We start from the raw sequence: 16,171 nt of genomic DNA, 5'->3' as shown, positions 1-16,171 counted from the left end.
AAAATGTTGTATGATGGGAGAGAAAACAAACTTGTAGTAGACCATGACAGGCTGCACTGTGGGCTCCACATCTCCTGCCCACTGCCTACATAACCACTCCTGCAAAGCTAGTTCTCTCTCTGTGGTCCTCTATGTCTCCTGCCTCAGGAGGAATCCCCACTTCATAGCCGCTCTATGAGGCCAATGCTGTTACACTAATTTGTGCAGTATGATTTCAATTTGGCTACCTGGAGCTTCTTTGTAGGCATAAATAAAGGAGAAAAGCTTCAGTGTTCTCCCTCACCAACTTTTCTTACATGCAGGGATATAGTTTCTGGAATGCTGCAGTTGAGCCTGTAACCACAGTTCTGCCAGAGGCAGGAGAGGGCGTCGCTAGTAAATCACAGCAAAACAAACCTCACTACCCATCTGTTCCTTAATCCTCTTTCTCCATTACAAATTCCCGTTTATTCTGTATTCCACACATTTGCCAAGATAATGTCTTATCCAGTTGCAATCACAACTTTGTGATACCACAAGGGATATAATTCTTTCAAAACTAGTGGAACAAATGTAAATTAAACATAATAGTGAAAACCTAAAACCACCAAACAGAAGGGACTGCATCTGAGTTACACCTGGAAAATAACATAAAACATGCTAGACTGTGCATCAACTCCCAATTTTGATCATTAGCACATGATGCAAACACCTTATTTAGTCATAGAGTTTTTCGCCTAACACATCTGAATCATACTTTTTAAAACATAAAATCCTTCCTGACAAAGAAGTACGTCCAACGCAAGGTGAGTTTAAAAAACCAGGAGAACTGAGATACGACACTCTGGAATTTGCTTGAAAACAAGGAAGGAAAACGACTGTCAGCAAAAAAGGCGAGAAAGTGGGTTTCTAAGCCCCATACTTAACAGTTCTGCCACAAAGTCTTGGAGGGTTTTGTGTATCCAACAAGATTTTAGCATAACTTGTTTGTTTCTGTCTCCTTACCAGCACCAGCTACTGTAGCAAAGCAATTCTAAGGATGGATGAATGTTGTACTAAATCTTTCTGTTTACTCTTGTTTTTATGACTAGTCTTACGAATCTTGGTGTACTTTAAAATCTTAACTCCTGGATTTGTGTTATGGGACAATTTCAGCTTTCATTATTAAGAGAAGTTCACCTTTAAAGAAACAAATCTGTTAAATGTCAGCCTGAAAAGACTCAACATCCAAAGGCTAATAAGATGAATTCACTTGACACTTTCATAATTATTCTTATTTAAAAGCAATTCTCATTGTATTTGGGGTATCTGATTAAGGAGTTTTGATAGGATCAGCAAAAGTGTTGCCAGCAAGGAACAGGAGTGAGCAGAGATGAGGGGACAGCAAAGGAGGGCATACACAAGCATAAAAAGAAGCCTGACTGCGGACAGAGAGTGATGAGAAAAGAGGAACCTGTATCCGAAAGGATAATACAGCCTGACAGCTGACATAACTAAAACATATGAACTCATTATTTTTGAAAAATACTCCTCTTTTCTAGTAATACATCTCAGAAATGACTTCTCCATTATAAGCATTCATTTCTTAAAAAAGAAAAAAGAACAGTTAGAAAAATATAAATCTTCTTTAAGGAATGCTTACCTATGTCTAAAATCTTTATTTCTTGGAGGGAGCAAGTGAAAAAGAACAGAAAAACATTATTAGAAAAACATTCAGAAAGGATGTTAAAAGATGAAAAGAAGGCAACATTTACATCTGTCATTAGTGAAGGGTGAATCATCATCTTTTGTCCACTCCTGTCGACTACGTAGGTTAACTCTTCAAATCCACAGAATAATTACTTGGGTAGATTACACTCTGACAGCTTAGATAAGCACAGTTAAAATTTTTTCACTTCAGTTTTAACTACTTTTTCACATGTTTTGAAATCTTCTTTCTCAACTTTTTTTGTTCCCCAAAGCATTTGGAAACTCTAGCTTCCACCATGTCAGAAATCAGTTCAGTACTTCAGCTTGCAACAGTAACTCACAACTCCAAAAGTCTGAGATGAGGAAAATACATACCTTAGTTCCAGAACACTAGTTACATTTCCAGATGGGAATATCCGCCGAACGTAGTTGAAATCCCCCACGTAAAGACTGCCATCTATCCCACAAGCTAAGGCAACTGGAGCCAGCAATTTATTACCATCAGCTTGACCATTACAACTTGGACAGGAGATGCTGCGACGTCTTCCATTGCCCATAATGCTACTAACAATTGGGGGTTGCTGAGATATAAATTGATTTTCACCATTTCCTTTGTAGAGAATTCCTGGTAGATAACATAAAAGAAAACAAACCAAGAAATAGGTCATAAAAACTTTGAATGAGTGTACATAAAATGATGTGTAAGCATTCCAAATATTTAGTTGCTTAATAATATAATGGACTTTTAATTGTTTCACCACCATATTTTTCTCACTACAAGTAACAGAACTTTATTAAAACATTTATAGTTAAATTTAAGTCACAGACACACAAAACATGAAATTATCTTGTCAACAAAATGTAGCAGAAACACTAGCATTTAAAACCCAAACAAGTTTTCAGTTTTTCTTATTTTTAAATGCTAATAGTTTTAATAGTTATAATTCAGACAAAATACTGTCATGTTGAAGGAAATGCAAGGTGCACTGAATGAAATCAAGGTCTGTGTTCCTAAATCTTTACAGTTTTGAAATTCCCCAGAAATGACTGGAATTCTAGATGTTCATGCGTTATAAAAAAGAAAAAAACATATTTCCAAATTGTATTCTTAAAGTCCCACCCTAACTAATTATTAATGTGATGTCATATGTAATCTAAAGTGGATTATTGCTGCAAATTGTAAATATTAATTAAAGAGCTACTTCAAAAAGTTGGAGATTGCCTCAATTTTACGTTATGAAAGACTCTTTACTCAGCTCACAACAAAACTGTACCTGTGGCAACAAAGCCTGCCTCAATACCACATCTGCAGTTATAGGCAGTTATTAAAAATGTCAAAATAACAAAAAAAAAAATGTGGTGCCAGGCCAACCTGCCTCTTAAACTTAATTCTGCTTTGAGGCATGAAAGGAACAATAATTTCGTGAAGACAAAGCAATGTGCCAGCAGTATTTTTCTTCCTTATAGCCTCCGTAGGAAATCAGAGAAGAAAAATGTATGCTTTATGTTAAATCTTCAGTCTTAGGGAAAAAAGGTGAGTTAAAGTGATGCTGGGATTACGTCTCTCAATGAATCCACTGAAGTGTACTCTACAAATGGTCAGCAATTATGGTTATACTCATAAGTCACAATTTATCTTTCCATGGTATAATCCATGTAAACCACATGTCACTTTGTACTTTAAAGTGATACGTGTTTATTGATTGTGTGCCCAGAGTTTCAAAGGCAGTTTGGGGCTGAGGGATACATTTCTCTTTTGAGTTGCTTAGAAGAAATTTAAGACGTATTCCTTTTTCTCTTCTCACTCCCAAAATGCACTCTTTATTCTGAAGGATATGCGAAAAAAGACTGCATTTTCGTCTTTAAATGTGTAGGTGTCTTCAGTACCTTTTAATGTTATAAAATTTAGGAGATTATAAATGTAGAACCAATATACCTAATAAAATTGGGAAGAAATGCTTTACAGAAACCTAATGGCAAGTAATCTAAATAAGTAATCTAAATCAAAAGAAGGAGAACGTATTATTCATGAATAGTTAAAGCCAGAATGCATTAACGGTTTACAAAATCCCCTCTCCTGTGATTACATCATTTATGACAATCATGGCACCATAATTTTGCTTGAAACAGCTGAGTTCTGTAATTTTCATCAGAGGAATTCTACAAGTCAGCACAGTACACTATTGCACTTGATTTATTCTGTCATTACCTTGAAAAATTGGTCCTTCACATTTCTCCTCTATTATTGCAGAGTAAAAGATGTACATTAGACTATTTACTGCAGTAGTTCAGGATGTCCGCACAAACACTCTCTGCACTCTCTTCTGAATAAATTTCTCCAGCTCATCCACCTTGTCATTACAACTCTCCACTTCGTTTATTCAATTAGACACACGTCACTTTGGAAAGTCATTGCTTGTCAAATATACTCTTGAACATAATTTAAAGCCACCATCAATTTACCTTGTGAACAGAATCAATCTTATATATATATTTATAATTATGGCTCTTTACATTTTTAGATGGATTATCTTACAATAATCTGCACAGGGTTTTCCTGACATTTTAGATTAGACACAATGACATCTTTTTCTTTGATGTGGTTACCTTGTTTTTCTACCAGTCAGAAGCAATGCTTTAGGTGGTGATTAGCAAAGCACACAAAATAAGCACACGTACTAGTGGGAGACCTCCAAGGGACACAAGGTACTGCAGAAGTGATGTTCTTCCCACTGAATTACTTCTAGGCTCTTCCTTTGTGTGAAAATCCAGTACGACCAACTCCCACCTTGAGCCATGTGACTGTTTATTTTACCTTTCTTACATGTGTTCAGCCAAATTTTTCCCAATTTCCTCCTGTTCAGTGTCGAGCTGGGGTTTCCGTAGCATGGCACCCTCAAGCCAGCTGCTGAGTAGCACACTGGACAAATTTACCTTGGTGCTAAGGCACAGTTCTTGTAAATGTGTATTGTTCCTTCCTTTTTTTCACTGAAATTAAGGAAGACTCACTCACTATCGACTGAACTCTGTCCTGAAACAAGGAGCACAAGTGCCCTCAATGACTCAAGGCAGTACCATTCGTTACCTGCTGTGTGCTGAGCCAACCACAGCACCGCAGGGAGGATTCACCTCAGGGAAGGATTTAAACAGGAGAGTGTAAATGAGAGCTCATCCTCCAAAAGAGATGGTACCCATGTGCTAACCACTCCCACAAGCAGCTGTGCAGAGGCTGGGAATAACATGACATGAAGAGGAACACCTCCTGTATAAATGAAGGATTTAGTATTCAAGTGAAGAGCTCTCAGTTTGGCAGGAATGTCTCTTATTGCTGTTTAATTTTCAGTCATTGTGAAAACTGGAAGTGGAAACATTGTTCAAGATACGGTTAACATACAAACAGTTAATGCCAGTAACAAAGCTGACATGTACAACTGCTTTAGAAATCGCATCCTTTTAACATCACTGAATTTTTAAAAACAGTTTTAACATTTTTGGTTTGAGCTTTTTTTTGTATCTAACACAGGCTGACACTGTTCGATAGTTTTATTAATGAATATGTGTTTATAGGATGAAGAAACGTAACATTCACTGTAAAGCTCAAAGTATTTACCATATGCAAGACATACCATAATTTCCTTTTTTGAAATAACAAAGCAAACATTTGAAAAGTTAGAATGAAATACCTAAGGTACAAGGCATTTGAGTACTAAAATTAGCAAGAAGAAAATTAACTCCTTACCATTCTGAACATCCAAAACATGATGCTTATCCAACGTCCAGCCACCCATGTTGGAGGCATCCAGTTCATAACCCTGCAAAATGGCAGTACGCTTTTCCCAGAGAGTTAGATCCAAGCAAGACTCATATTCATATCCTACAGACACTGAAATAACAGTAAATTTCCTCATTAAGTACAGGATCTTGTTCAAAAGAAGAGCTTAAAGAATATAATTTCCTTAAACTACATATGCTCTCCTGCTCTCCTGGGCTACCTGAAAATCCCTATGGCTTCTTCAGATGCAATGAAAACACTAAACAGATTCCAAAATCCTTTAAAAATCAATCTTGAGTTATTAAAATAATTTCAGCTATTAAAAGTGGATTAGGACGGGCACAAAGGGAAGTAATTTTGTGAAAGTCACTTGTGAAGTACGTCACAATGTTACTGTGCTCTACAGTACAAGAACTGTGCAGACTAAATACCATACTGTATTAGAAGGCTGAGGACTACTTTGTGGGGGAGAACTAGAAGTGAAAAATGACTGTGGTTTCTTTTTCCTTTTAAAGGAAATTGTTTCTTATAATTCAAAGTTTAGATTAGTATTTTTAATATGTTTTAATATCTATTGATATTTCTCATGTTATGCTGCTAAACATTTTCTACTTAATGGACACAAGTATTTGAGATGTGCTTCCTTATTTTCAAGACAATAGTAAAAATGCAAAAAACCGCCATAACACACATACCAACAGCTTCAGATAATCCATAGACTCTCTGGTTGTATGCATCAGTTTTATCCCATATGAAAGTGTAAGCCAGATTTGGGGATGCAGGGAACCACTTTTGGAAAAGTCTTCCCACCACTGCCACCATAAGATGAACCTTCATTAAATTAAATGGTATAACAGACTGGGTCATAGTAATCTTCAGAACAGATTTATATCCTGCAGCCCTGGAACTTAAGTATGATAACTTCAAATCGGTCCCTGGTATTGTCGTTTCTTCATGAAGCACCTATGCATTGGTAAGAAAAAAATACAGTATTTGAATGATTTTGAAATTAAACAGAAAAATGCAGCTACCATAAAAGGAGGCCTGACATAATGCCACATGACAAGCCATTAGGAAGTATCATCTAAATCCAGGCTTTATTTAATAATGTAAAAAACCCCATAAATAACAACTTTTAATATTTTTTGTGAAGTCTAAATTATTTGTTATACTGAAGTTGCTTAGTTGATACTTTCTGCTGAAGAATTTCAAAGATCTCTCATTTATTTTTACTGAGGAAGAGAAGCATCCAGGAGACGGAAAAGATACCCAACTGCTTTTTCCAAAAGAGGCCAAAAAAAAAAAAAATCTTTCATCTCAATGAAAATAACCCTTTCATATGCTGACACCCATGTTCCAACTATGGATATGTATTAAAGGCTGTAGAGCCTCTAAGCACTGCAAAGCTTCTGATTTGGGTTGGGATGTTTTAATTACTCCTTTAGGAGCAGGAAGGACTTTAAGGTGGTTGATTATTTGCATTGCCTGTGGATTGTAAATAGTTTAGACTAGAGCATTCTTCCATTTATTTTGAAGACAGATAAGTAGGATGCCTCAGGGAAAGCTTTTCCATATTTCCTGATCAATATTCACTACTCAGACATCAGCTCACCACTTTCTCATTTCAAAGAGGTGCAATGATTCAATTTGATTCTTAAAAGGTTCCTCCCCTCCTCTACCTTGTCTCTTCCTCCAAGCTGAGAAGCTTTTGTGGATGATGGATGGACGTGAAAGGTTTCTGTGTAATGTGGATGAAGACAGCCTATACTGTCCTATACCTCAGTCAAGACATAAACACTGACAGCCAGCACTTCAGGTGAACAGCTACCAAGTATCCCAGCTTATTGGAAAAAAAAAATAAAATTAAAAAGACCCCTATCCAGACACATCTATAAAAGTAATGTTCCTCTGATGGGAAGAGAGGGCAAAGGATGCTGAAGCAGAAGCCCAAAGCCTTGCTGGTGTCAAAGGAGCATTCCTGGAGAAGTAAATTTGGAAAGCTTTATTTTACTTTCCTGTTTCCTCATCCTAAAGCCTGAAGACCAGATACTAATTAATATTAGTGGAAAGTAGACTTCAGGGAGAGCACTGTCACAAATACCAGGCTTGAGATGTCAGCCGGGTCAAAAGCTGGCTACTAAACAAGCACTAAGTTAGCTCTCTATGCTAGAGAAATCCTTGGGCATTGCTTTTAAACAACTACTGCCTGTGTTGAATAGGGTAAAATAATGTGGTTTATGCTCTTGAGGAGGGCAGCAGGTGCTTCAACATCCTCTACATTAGCAAATTTGCTGGTTTATAAAGACTATTTATATGGTATTAATTTTATCTATCTCCTTCCCAATAACAGTAACAAAAAATCAGAAATAGTATTTTGACTCATTATCTGGCATGAATGGTTATTTACATCTGATGTACGTAGACATAAAACTTCTTCTCCAGTAAGACTATAACGGAGCTGTAGGAAATAAAGGAGGAACTGGAAGATACTAGAAGAGTGAAATTCAGATTTATAAATTCTTAATTCTTGACCTTCAAATGTTTTTTTTTTTCCCACCAAGAACCATCAGTGAGAAGAAATGACAACTGGTACCATCACTTGCAAGGAGGTGAGTGGCATAATTTCTGTTTGTAAATGTAGTCTGCTCTCTCTTAGCCTGATACACGCACAGCATCTAAGCCAGAGAACAAGCAAACCTTCTCTACACAAACAGCCCCCCCTTCTCTAGAGATATAGTGACTGTGAACATATTCCATTGCTAAGATTTTGAAGGAAAAATATAAACCACCCAGGAACAAAAGACAAATTCCTCCTCAAGACATCAGCAGGACTCTCATATACTGCACAATATAACAGATGGAGGTCTCTGTAAGCAAGAGGAGAAGAAGAAGTAATATGCTTGTAATAGGACACAATTTAATGGACTTCACTGGTCTCCTGTTACGGCCACTGCTTCTTTGGCAACTGCAACTGTGGAAGAGCAGTGTTAAACACTTAGGTGGTCTTCCAGTACTCTTGGCTGAGATAACAGGCAATAAAGAGAACACCTTGAAGTTTCAATTTCCAAGAAATTCCACTGTGTATTTGGATTACTATCAAATTAGAAACTAGGAAATTCATGCAGTTCTCAGCGAGCTTTAAAACAAAACCCAAACACCTATCATTAGTTTCTGCAGAAGCCTCAAATATCTGTTGGAGATCTGTCTTATAACTTCCTTTTTTCCATAAAATATCCCCCATAGTAACTTATTTTCTTGAGAACTTTAGAAATGTAGAGGTAAGGTTAGGCAACTCAATCTCTCTCCCAGAATCAAGCATTGCAAAGAGAATTCAACAGCTTAATGTTCATCCGAAAAGTTAAATCATCAGGCACAGCAGAGAGCATCCTATGGGATCCACGACAACACATCAATTGTAAAGCAATCAGGAAAGTCCCTGGGTATAAAGGTAACACCAGAAATCGCCCACACAACCAAGCTGTCTGTACTTTAGCTTTCCCAGATAGAATATCAAACTACCTTCAGAAAGGCTGCTACCCTAGGGGTATCAGGGTACCCAAAGAGTTATATATAGCCCAGCCACTAAATTCTAATGGTTGACATTTTATTTATGGATGATCAAGCTTCTCAGGAGGACAGCCATGAAATATTTAACCTATGAGACTGAGATAAGGGTCATCTCAATTTTCACAAAGACAGATTTTGTTGTCCTGAGAGTTCAGCTGGTGCCTGAGTCACATAAATTGTGCATGGCTCTTCGTCTCTCCTGGCCAGCAGGACTAAAGCTGTTCAGGCTCTGGAATACTTTCCTGATCCAAAATATAATATGATTCAAGTGACAAGCTCTGATGGAATTGAGAACCTTGATTAAGTAATTTAATTCAATTAGGGAGAAAAATGCCTGCTGTACTGCTGTGATTTTTTTGACAAAATGAGCAACTTCAATAGAGGATTTGAGAACAAACTTCACAAATGAGTGCAAACTTCAGTCCTAATGTCAGAAAAAAAAGTTACTTCTTTGCCGAGAAGTAACAGCTGAGCTGTTGCATTAAAATATAACATCATCTTGGTTTGAGAGAGGTAAAGATGGCATTTTTAGATACACCCATATATTAGCAACTACTGTTATTACACAAAGGTTGAGACCAAGGAGTACTAAAATTATAGTTCTTTAAGTAGAAGATGAAACTGCTCATTTCAAGATGGAAAAATCTTTTCTTCTTAAAAAAAGAGTTCCCCTAGAATTGAGGTTCTTAAATGAACTTATAAAGAAATAACCTTGAGTTAACAATATAAAGCAAGAAGAAATTAAAAGGGAAAAAAATACTTTTTGGTTTTTTCCCCCAGACTTAAAACATTGTTGAGATACCACAGAGAAGAGGAATAGGAAGAAGACATGCACATATAGGAACCTACAAAAGTGTCCATAAAAGAATAAATCAAGAAGTGTATATAATGCTTCAAACACAAAGCAAGACGAAAGAAAGTGTGCTGGAAAACAAAGGAAGCATAGATTTGGCTCTAAAAGTAATCTCCATTTTTTTCTCAGTACAAACTTGAAGTTCTGGAGATTTTACCTAAGTGAAACTACGATGCAGCATGCATGTAATACTGGAACACCTTGACATCCTATTACATTTCATGTTTAAATGATAATAGAGGTTAATTTATTCGCTGAAAAACTGGCCACCCTGAAGTTACAATCAACCATTTTATTAAGACACTGAGGCCCATGTTTTATCCTGAATTCTTCTGAGTAAATAATTTTTGCTGCCTTCTGCTGTATAATATTGCCAGTTGTGAGAGAGAGTCAGGGGAGGGGAACCTCAGACACATAATAGGAAGGAAAACTTTTCAGTTTTCATTCTCCCACACACTGGAGGTGATGGAAACAAGCTGCTCAGGACCTGCAGAAGGCATCTTGCAAGTGTACATTACAGTGGATAACAGAAGTACAGGAGAATGAAAGCCTCAAAAACTCAGTTTCAGAATTGTTCATTGTGACTCACATGTGGGTTTCTGCCAGACCACACTGCAATACGTGGCAAACTGGTATTTATTATATCAGGAACAAGACAACAACTGTACTACCTATCACATATAAGCAGCTCCAGCTTAACCTGATCTCCCGCATCTGCATGCAGTTTACTGTCTTGTTCCACACTGACTAATCTCAGCTAGTTAGGTCTAGGCAGAGCATGCTAGCTTGCAATTTAAAGCAGATAAAGTCATGCCTAAGTAGTCCAAATTTAGTTAACATGTTATTTATTATCACCCCTCTTGAGGGGTCTCTGGTCACCCCTTTACCCACTAAATTTGTTCTTTCCCTTTGCCTGCTGCCTTTTTTTATTTTCTTTTGTGCTGCTTCTTTGGTACAGACTTTAATTCCCACTCTGATCAATTTGGGATTCATAAGCCACTAAGCATACTCTTTCAGAAACATTATCTCCAGGGGATGATGAGGCACTTCAAGGGATGATAATTACAGCAGCACATCATTTTCTCCTGTAGTACGTGACAGTGAGTGCTGTCACACCACACAAACAGGGTGAGTATACTGACCGAAGGAACATGGGGAATGGTTTCTTTCTCTGTGCCTTCCTGCAGACTCCCACAGTTTAAACCAGCATTGTCCCTTTTTTATGAAAACATCTATAGCAGTTCCTCTGGAGCTGAATAGACAGCTTTGAACGGAGTCTAGCTCTGTCCATCTTTTATCAGGGCAGTCATTTTTTTGGGAGACAGACTGTTGCGCATTATGCATTTCTGAGAGGAACATGACCCTAAAGGAGTACCCAAAAGGCACGGCTGTGCAGCTCCCACTTACCAAAGTAGGGGATTGCGTGTGTGATGAGCAAAAAATATAGAAGAAAATACTCCTTGATGGTTTTCTTTTTGACACAGTACTGGAACCAGATTTTTGCATACATAACGACAGTACTATTTTTACCTCATCATAAATGACGCATCCACGCCAACTGCCTAGAATCCACTGAGAACACCATCTTTCCTTCCAGCTGGTTTTCTACAGAAATCAAGTTGACCCAGCAGTCCTGCCTGTCAGACCTCCCACCTCGCCACTTCTGAACCTGGTAGCCATTTCAACCACATTTGAAATAACAGTAGGAAGCCTTACAGATAATTCAGTTTCTTAAGGGTTTATAAAACAAAGGGTTCAGGAAGGCAAGAAGTAGGCAAGTTGGTTCTCCCATGAGAAAAAAAAGGCTGAATGCAGTCCACAGGAGAAGGACTAGATGTGGCAGATAGCTGGAATTTTAGCAATGGGTGGGCATTAGTACAAATCCAGACTTCATTAGTCCTACTGCTCATGAAATGACTTGTTTACGTAGACATTACAAGTGTTTTTTGAAAACATGTATTTTCTGACATTCTTCTACTACTACTTTTTTCTTGATTTATACCCCACATCTAAGCCATTTTCCATCACTTCAGAAACTGAATCTATCATCTGTTGCTGAAACAAGTAAATCAGAGCTGTTTTTCAGTGGACTGTTTTTTTGCAAGTACTTTCTTTTAATTGACTTGCAACTATCAAAGGCGCAGAAATGACAGCGAGGATAAAAGCAACAATTTTCTAGCACAGTCTAGATTTGTATGAGCATTTAGTTGTAATTTTTTTACATCTTTACTTTAAACCTGTTCCTACCGTGAATTGCTTAATGATTTTGAGAGCTTTAAGAGCTCTGCATGAAAACATTTGAATACACTTTCTATGTTTCCCTTGGAGAGGCAAGCACATTCCTTGCTGAATGGGAAAAAGAGTGCCCTATGTAATTATGACATCGCGAAGGTAGGGGAGAGAAAGAGAAAAGAGAGAGAGGGAAAGGAGAGGAAAAGAAAGAGGAAGGCAGAAAGAATGCTGTTTCACTAGGAAAATCAGTAGTTTGTAATTTTTTTAAATCAGAAATCAATGAGATAAATATTACTTCTTGAAACGTAACTCTTCTTTAGGAGCTGAGGAAGACAGTATTAGTGATTAGTTACTTGAGATGGAAGAATTTAATACACCTATGTTAGAGAAAAAACATTCCAACCACAGCTTTTTCCATTAAAATGTTTCCATTAACATTCTGATGTTAAGTTTCACTTTCGATATTACAAGCTCCGAAGAAGTTGATTAGTACGCATGCTCATTGGTTTATAACCCTGTCCTCAGTGTTACAGAAAGTTCTCTTAATTTATAAAGATCAGAATGTCATGCTATTTATTAGGACTAAACAGATAAATGGAACTGTATGGGTCTTTCAGACATAGTGGAAAAATACCCTTAATTTTCAGTTTCTGAGGTGCATTTCTAAGAAGAGGGCAGTCAAAAAAAGCAGATGTACTATAATGTGTCCATTTTGATGGGCTAATGCCTGGTTGCTGAAGGCATTCTGTAAATTAAATGATGAAAACATGCAAACAAATACAAAACCAGACGCTAGTGTACATGAAGCTTTCTTACCTCATTTTTTAAAATCATCCCACAGAATAAATAAATTGGAAACAATCATGTTGCAAATTCTTAGCACTCAGTCAGCATTATTTATTTTAAACAGTAGTTTTCACTCTTTTCATTATGGCTGCTTAATACTAGCCTGTGACAAGATGCTATTTATTTGAAGCACACTTTACCTGTGTCTCTGGGATGACAGGACTATCTTCAGGAGAAATTCTGAAGAAGGTAGATAAAGGTGATGACACAATAACAGGGTTTGGCCTCACAAATCCGCTCAGATCACAACTAGGAATGTCATTTTCTTCCTTCTTCATGACCAGGGTATCCATGACATAAAATACATTCCAGGGAATCCATACTGTGTGATACTGTGTCAGGAACGGTGATCGCTCAAACACTAGTGTCAGGGAGGCACCACCATTTGCTACCAAATCAAACCTAGGAAAAAAACCCAACAGGGCTAGCTAGTCAGCACATTCCCAAAGCCATCCACAGGCACCATTTTACAGATTGATTCCTTATTCTATTGCACTGCTCTGAAGGCAGAATGGCTCTACTGGGAACAATGGAGAAATCAATTAAATTATATTACATAATACTGCATTGAGAGAATGGAGAGTTTGGGATGCTGCATTTAAATTAAGCAAGCCCTTCTACTTGTAAAGTATATAATCAGCATGTTTTATATTTGAAAAATGTCAAAAGTACAACTTTAGCCAATCACTTTGTTCATGTCTTTTGTTTCCATTATTTTGTTACTATAATCTTACTTTTACAAGCAGCTCTTCAGTAACGCCTTTGCTGTCTTTATGACTTAGAAGCACTTCAAAGGGAACTTACATTCCATCTTGGCGAGTGATTGTATATCCATAATCTGGATAGTGTAGAAAGGAGACATTGACTCCAATAAGCGGCGTTCCATCAGCAGTTAATACTTGGCCCCTTATGACGGATGCAAGACTGTGAAAAAGATGCAGGATCAAATTACAAATTAGCTTTTATCGTTCTCTTTTGAATAAGTAAGAGCCAGTAGAGTGAACCCCGCCCCCCACCATAGTATCAATTACCATTACAAGAACATTCCTGAGACTCTAACCCTTTTACGAGTTCACATAATTTGCACCGTATAAACAAATGCCTCAAAATGTGCAGATAATAATTTAGTCTCAGTACTGTTGATTTTACCTCTGTTCATTTTGTCTGTACTGAATTCCTAAGACCAGAAATTCACTGAAGAATTTTAAGAACTTACAAGCTCTAGATGTTCCCACTGTGTCATACCTCTGGCAGACTCTTAAAGAACAACGTACTTTTCAATTAGTATCAAAGCGATCTGTAAAACTGCAGGGACTATGAAGTACAAAATTTAAAAGAGCAATAAGGAACACTGGTGCAACAACTTTTAATCAACTGCTGTGCCCAAACACATTAATGCAGTTAAATTACTGCAAACGCAGTAGTTCTAGTGTAAATCATCTTCTTTCACTCTGTGAGATTCCAGACACCTGCTTCCTGTTACTGGTTTATTTTCAGGTCATTACTGCTTCGTAGAGCACCAGTCAAATAGTTTATGCAATTATACTGTCGTGCACTTAACCGTTCTATTACATTAATTCATAATTTATATTATTTAGTGAGCTCAGTTTAAAAAGTGCAGCTTTGCTTTTCCTTCTGAAGTGTTTTCATTGCTTTGATATATTTCCAACTGTGCTAGCCCAAATCAACTGGTTAAATAAAGATTTATTTAATCATTAATGAAGTGCCCTGATAGAATACAGGTACTAAGCATGGCAAATACCTTCTGTAACCTGCTAGCTCCAGCAATTCGAATTTTGCAGGAAATGAGACAAAATAAACAAATAAATATATGATGAGAAAAGGTCTTTGCTGAAAGTCCATGCCATGAATTTTGCAATCGGAGTGGATCGTCTCCAATAGGAATCTCACACTCTTCAATTTCTTTCTTCTTCATCAGTAAATGATAATTCATACTCACCTTTTGTTAAAAGGACTTTCCCCAGGTATGACATGAGTGCTGTCTGCCCCAATGAGGAAACTGATCCGGTCATAAAATGCTTTGGCGGCTTGCTGTGACGGAGACTGTTGGCTTTGGCTGATAATATCTTGGGGATCAGGTAGTCCACGACAATAAGGCTGGTTTTGGCAAGAACTCTGCAAACAGCAGTCAGGATCCATACAGTCAACCAGCCCATCTGTTGGCAGAAAGTCACAGAAATGAACAAACTCTTCTTCCTGCCCCTTTACATGTCAATGAGCCAGCCAGCAGAGAGAAAAAAAACCTAATTAGGATGAAAGAATACTAATAATTAAAACTTTAATAAATTCACTTTCAGTATCGGAAAGAGAGTTTGTTTCCACTGAGTTCTTAACTCCCATGGAAATCATGCAAGCTGAATATACTCAGCATCATGTATTTGATACGTTTCTGAAAACATGTTGAACAAACCAGAAAATGAAGGTGCTCAGGCTCTGCATAAACTGTTAACTTATAAATATTTAAAATTTAGGTGGGTCTAAGTAGCTTTTATCTGAGGTTATTTGGCTTGCTAGAGAAAAGAAACAAGTAACTCCCACTCTGCTGTGACCCTGAAGTTCTTCAGTGTATCTATGCTGCAAGTAGCTTTAAATATTTCACAACATTTATCAAGGTGGATTCCTTTATACCTTAGCAGAAAGATTTTGTTGCTAGTGGCAAAGGCAATTTCCACAACTATTTTGCATGAAAATGTATGAGACAACAAAATCTGTATTTAACATTTAGATTTTATTCTGAATAAACTGGTGAGGAATGCTGGCCACTATAACCAAGATTTAAACACATGGGTGCTTTTATGCTTATGTACTGAAATATTCACATATAAGGAGCATTAGATCTGTCACATTACTGGAAATCTAATTTGGTGAAAGATTAAAATCAAGATCAAATTGGTAACTACTAATTTGTTGTAAGTAAAGTCATGAGGAAAATGAGCTTGGAAATGTCAGCTACAGAAAAATTACAGATGAATATAATATGGTATCACACAGCTGATAACTGTTTCCCCAATAGAACAGCAAGACTGAAATAGCTCAAACATTTTATTATTCCATTTAGATTAGAGGGGGAGCTTGCTTGCTGCACTACACTGAAAAATATACCAATGCAGCACTCAGAGGAAGCCCAGAACTGCTTCTCTCACAAAAGAATCTAGCTTTAGAGTAAAACTTCTTTCCAAAGGGAAAAATATCATCCACTTTTGTTCAATTAT

General features: G+C 37.1%; 1 protein-coding gene across 1 annotated transcript in view; it reads right to left on the bottom strand.

Moving 5' to 3' along the window:
* Positions 1-15,111, bottom strand: part of TENM3 (teneurin transmembrane protein 3) — a gene marked incomplete at its 3' end in the record, with an annotated part of 46,472 nt that extends 31,361 nt beyond the window's left edge. The window contains exons 1-7 of the mRNA XM_010013759.1: positions 14,899-15,111; positions 13,743-13,862; positions 13,079-13,340; positions 6,136-6,403; positions 5,408-5,551; positions 2,044-2,293; positions 1,622-1,642 (exon numbers count right to left, since the gene is read on the bottom strand). Coding sequence (XP_010012061.1) covers positions 1,622-1,642; positions 2,044-2,293; positions 5,408-5,551; positions 6,136-6,403; positions 13,079-13,340; positions 13,743-13,862; positions 14,899-15,098 — 1,265 coding nt within the window. The remainder of the gene's footprint in view (positions 1-1,621; positions 1,643-2,043; positions 2,294-5,407; positions 5,552-6,135; positions 6,404-13,078; positions 13,341-13,742; positions 13,863-14,898) is intronic.
* Between the last annotated feature and the right edge of the window lie 1,060 nt (positions 15,112-16,171).

This window comes from Nestor notabilis, unplaced genomic scaffold (assembly GCF_000696875.1).
Source record: "Nestor notabilis isolate BGI_N333 unplaced genomic scaffold, ASM69687v1 scaffold33380, whole genome shotgun sequence".
In the NCBI taxonomy this organism is placed as follows: Eukaryota; Metazoa; Chordata; class Aves; order Psittaciformes; family Psittacidae; genus Nestor; species Nestor notabilis.
The sequence above is the reverse complement of the archived record's forward strand: the minus strand, read 5'-3'. Positions and strand labels throughout refer to the sequence as shown.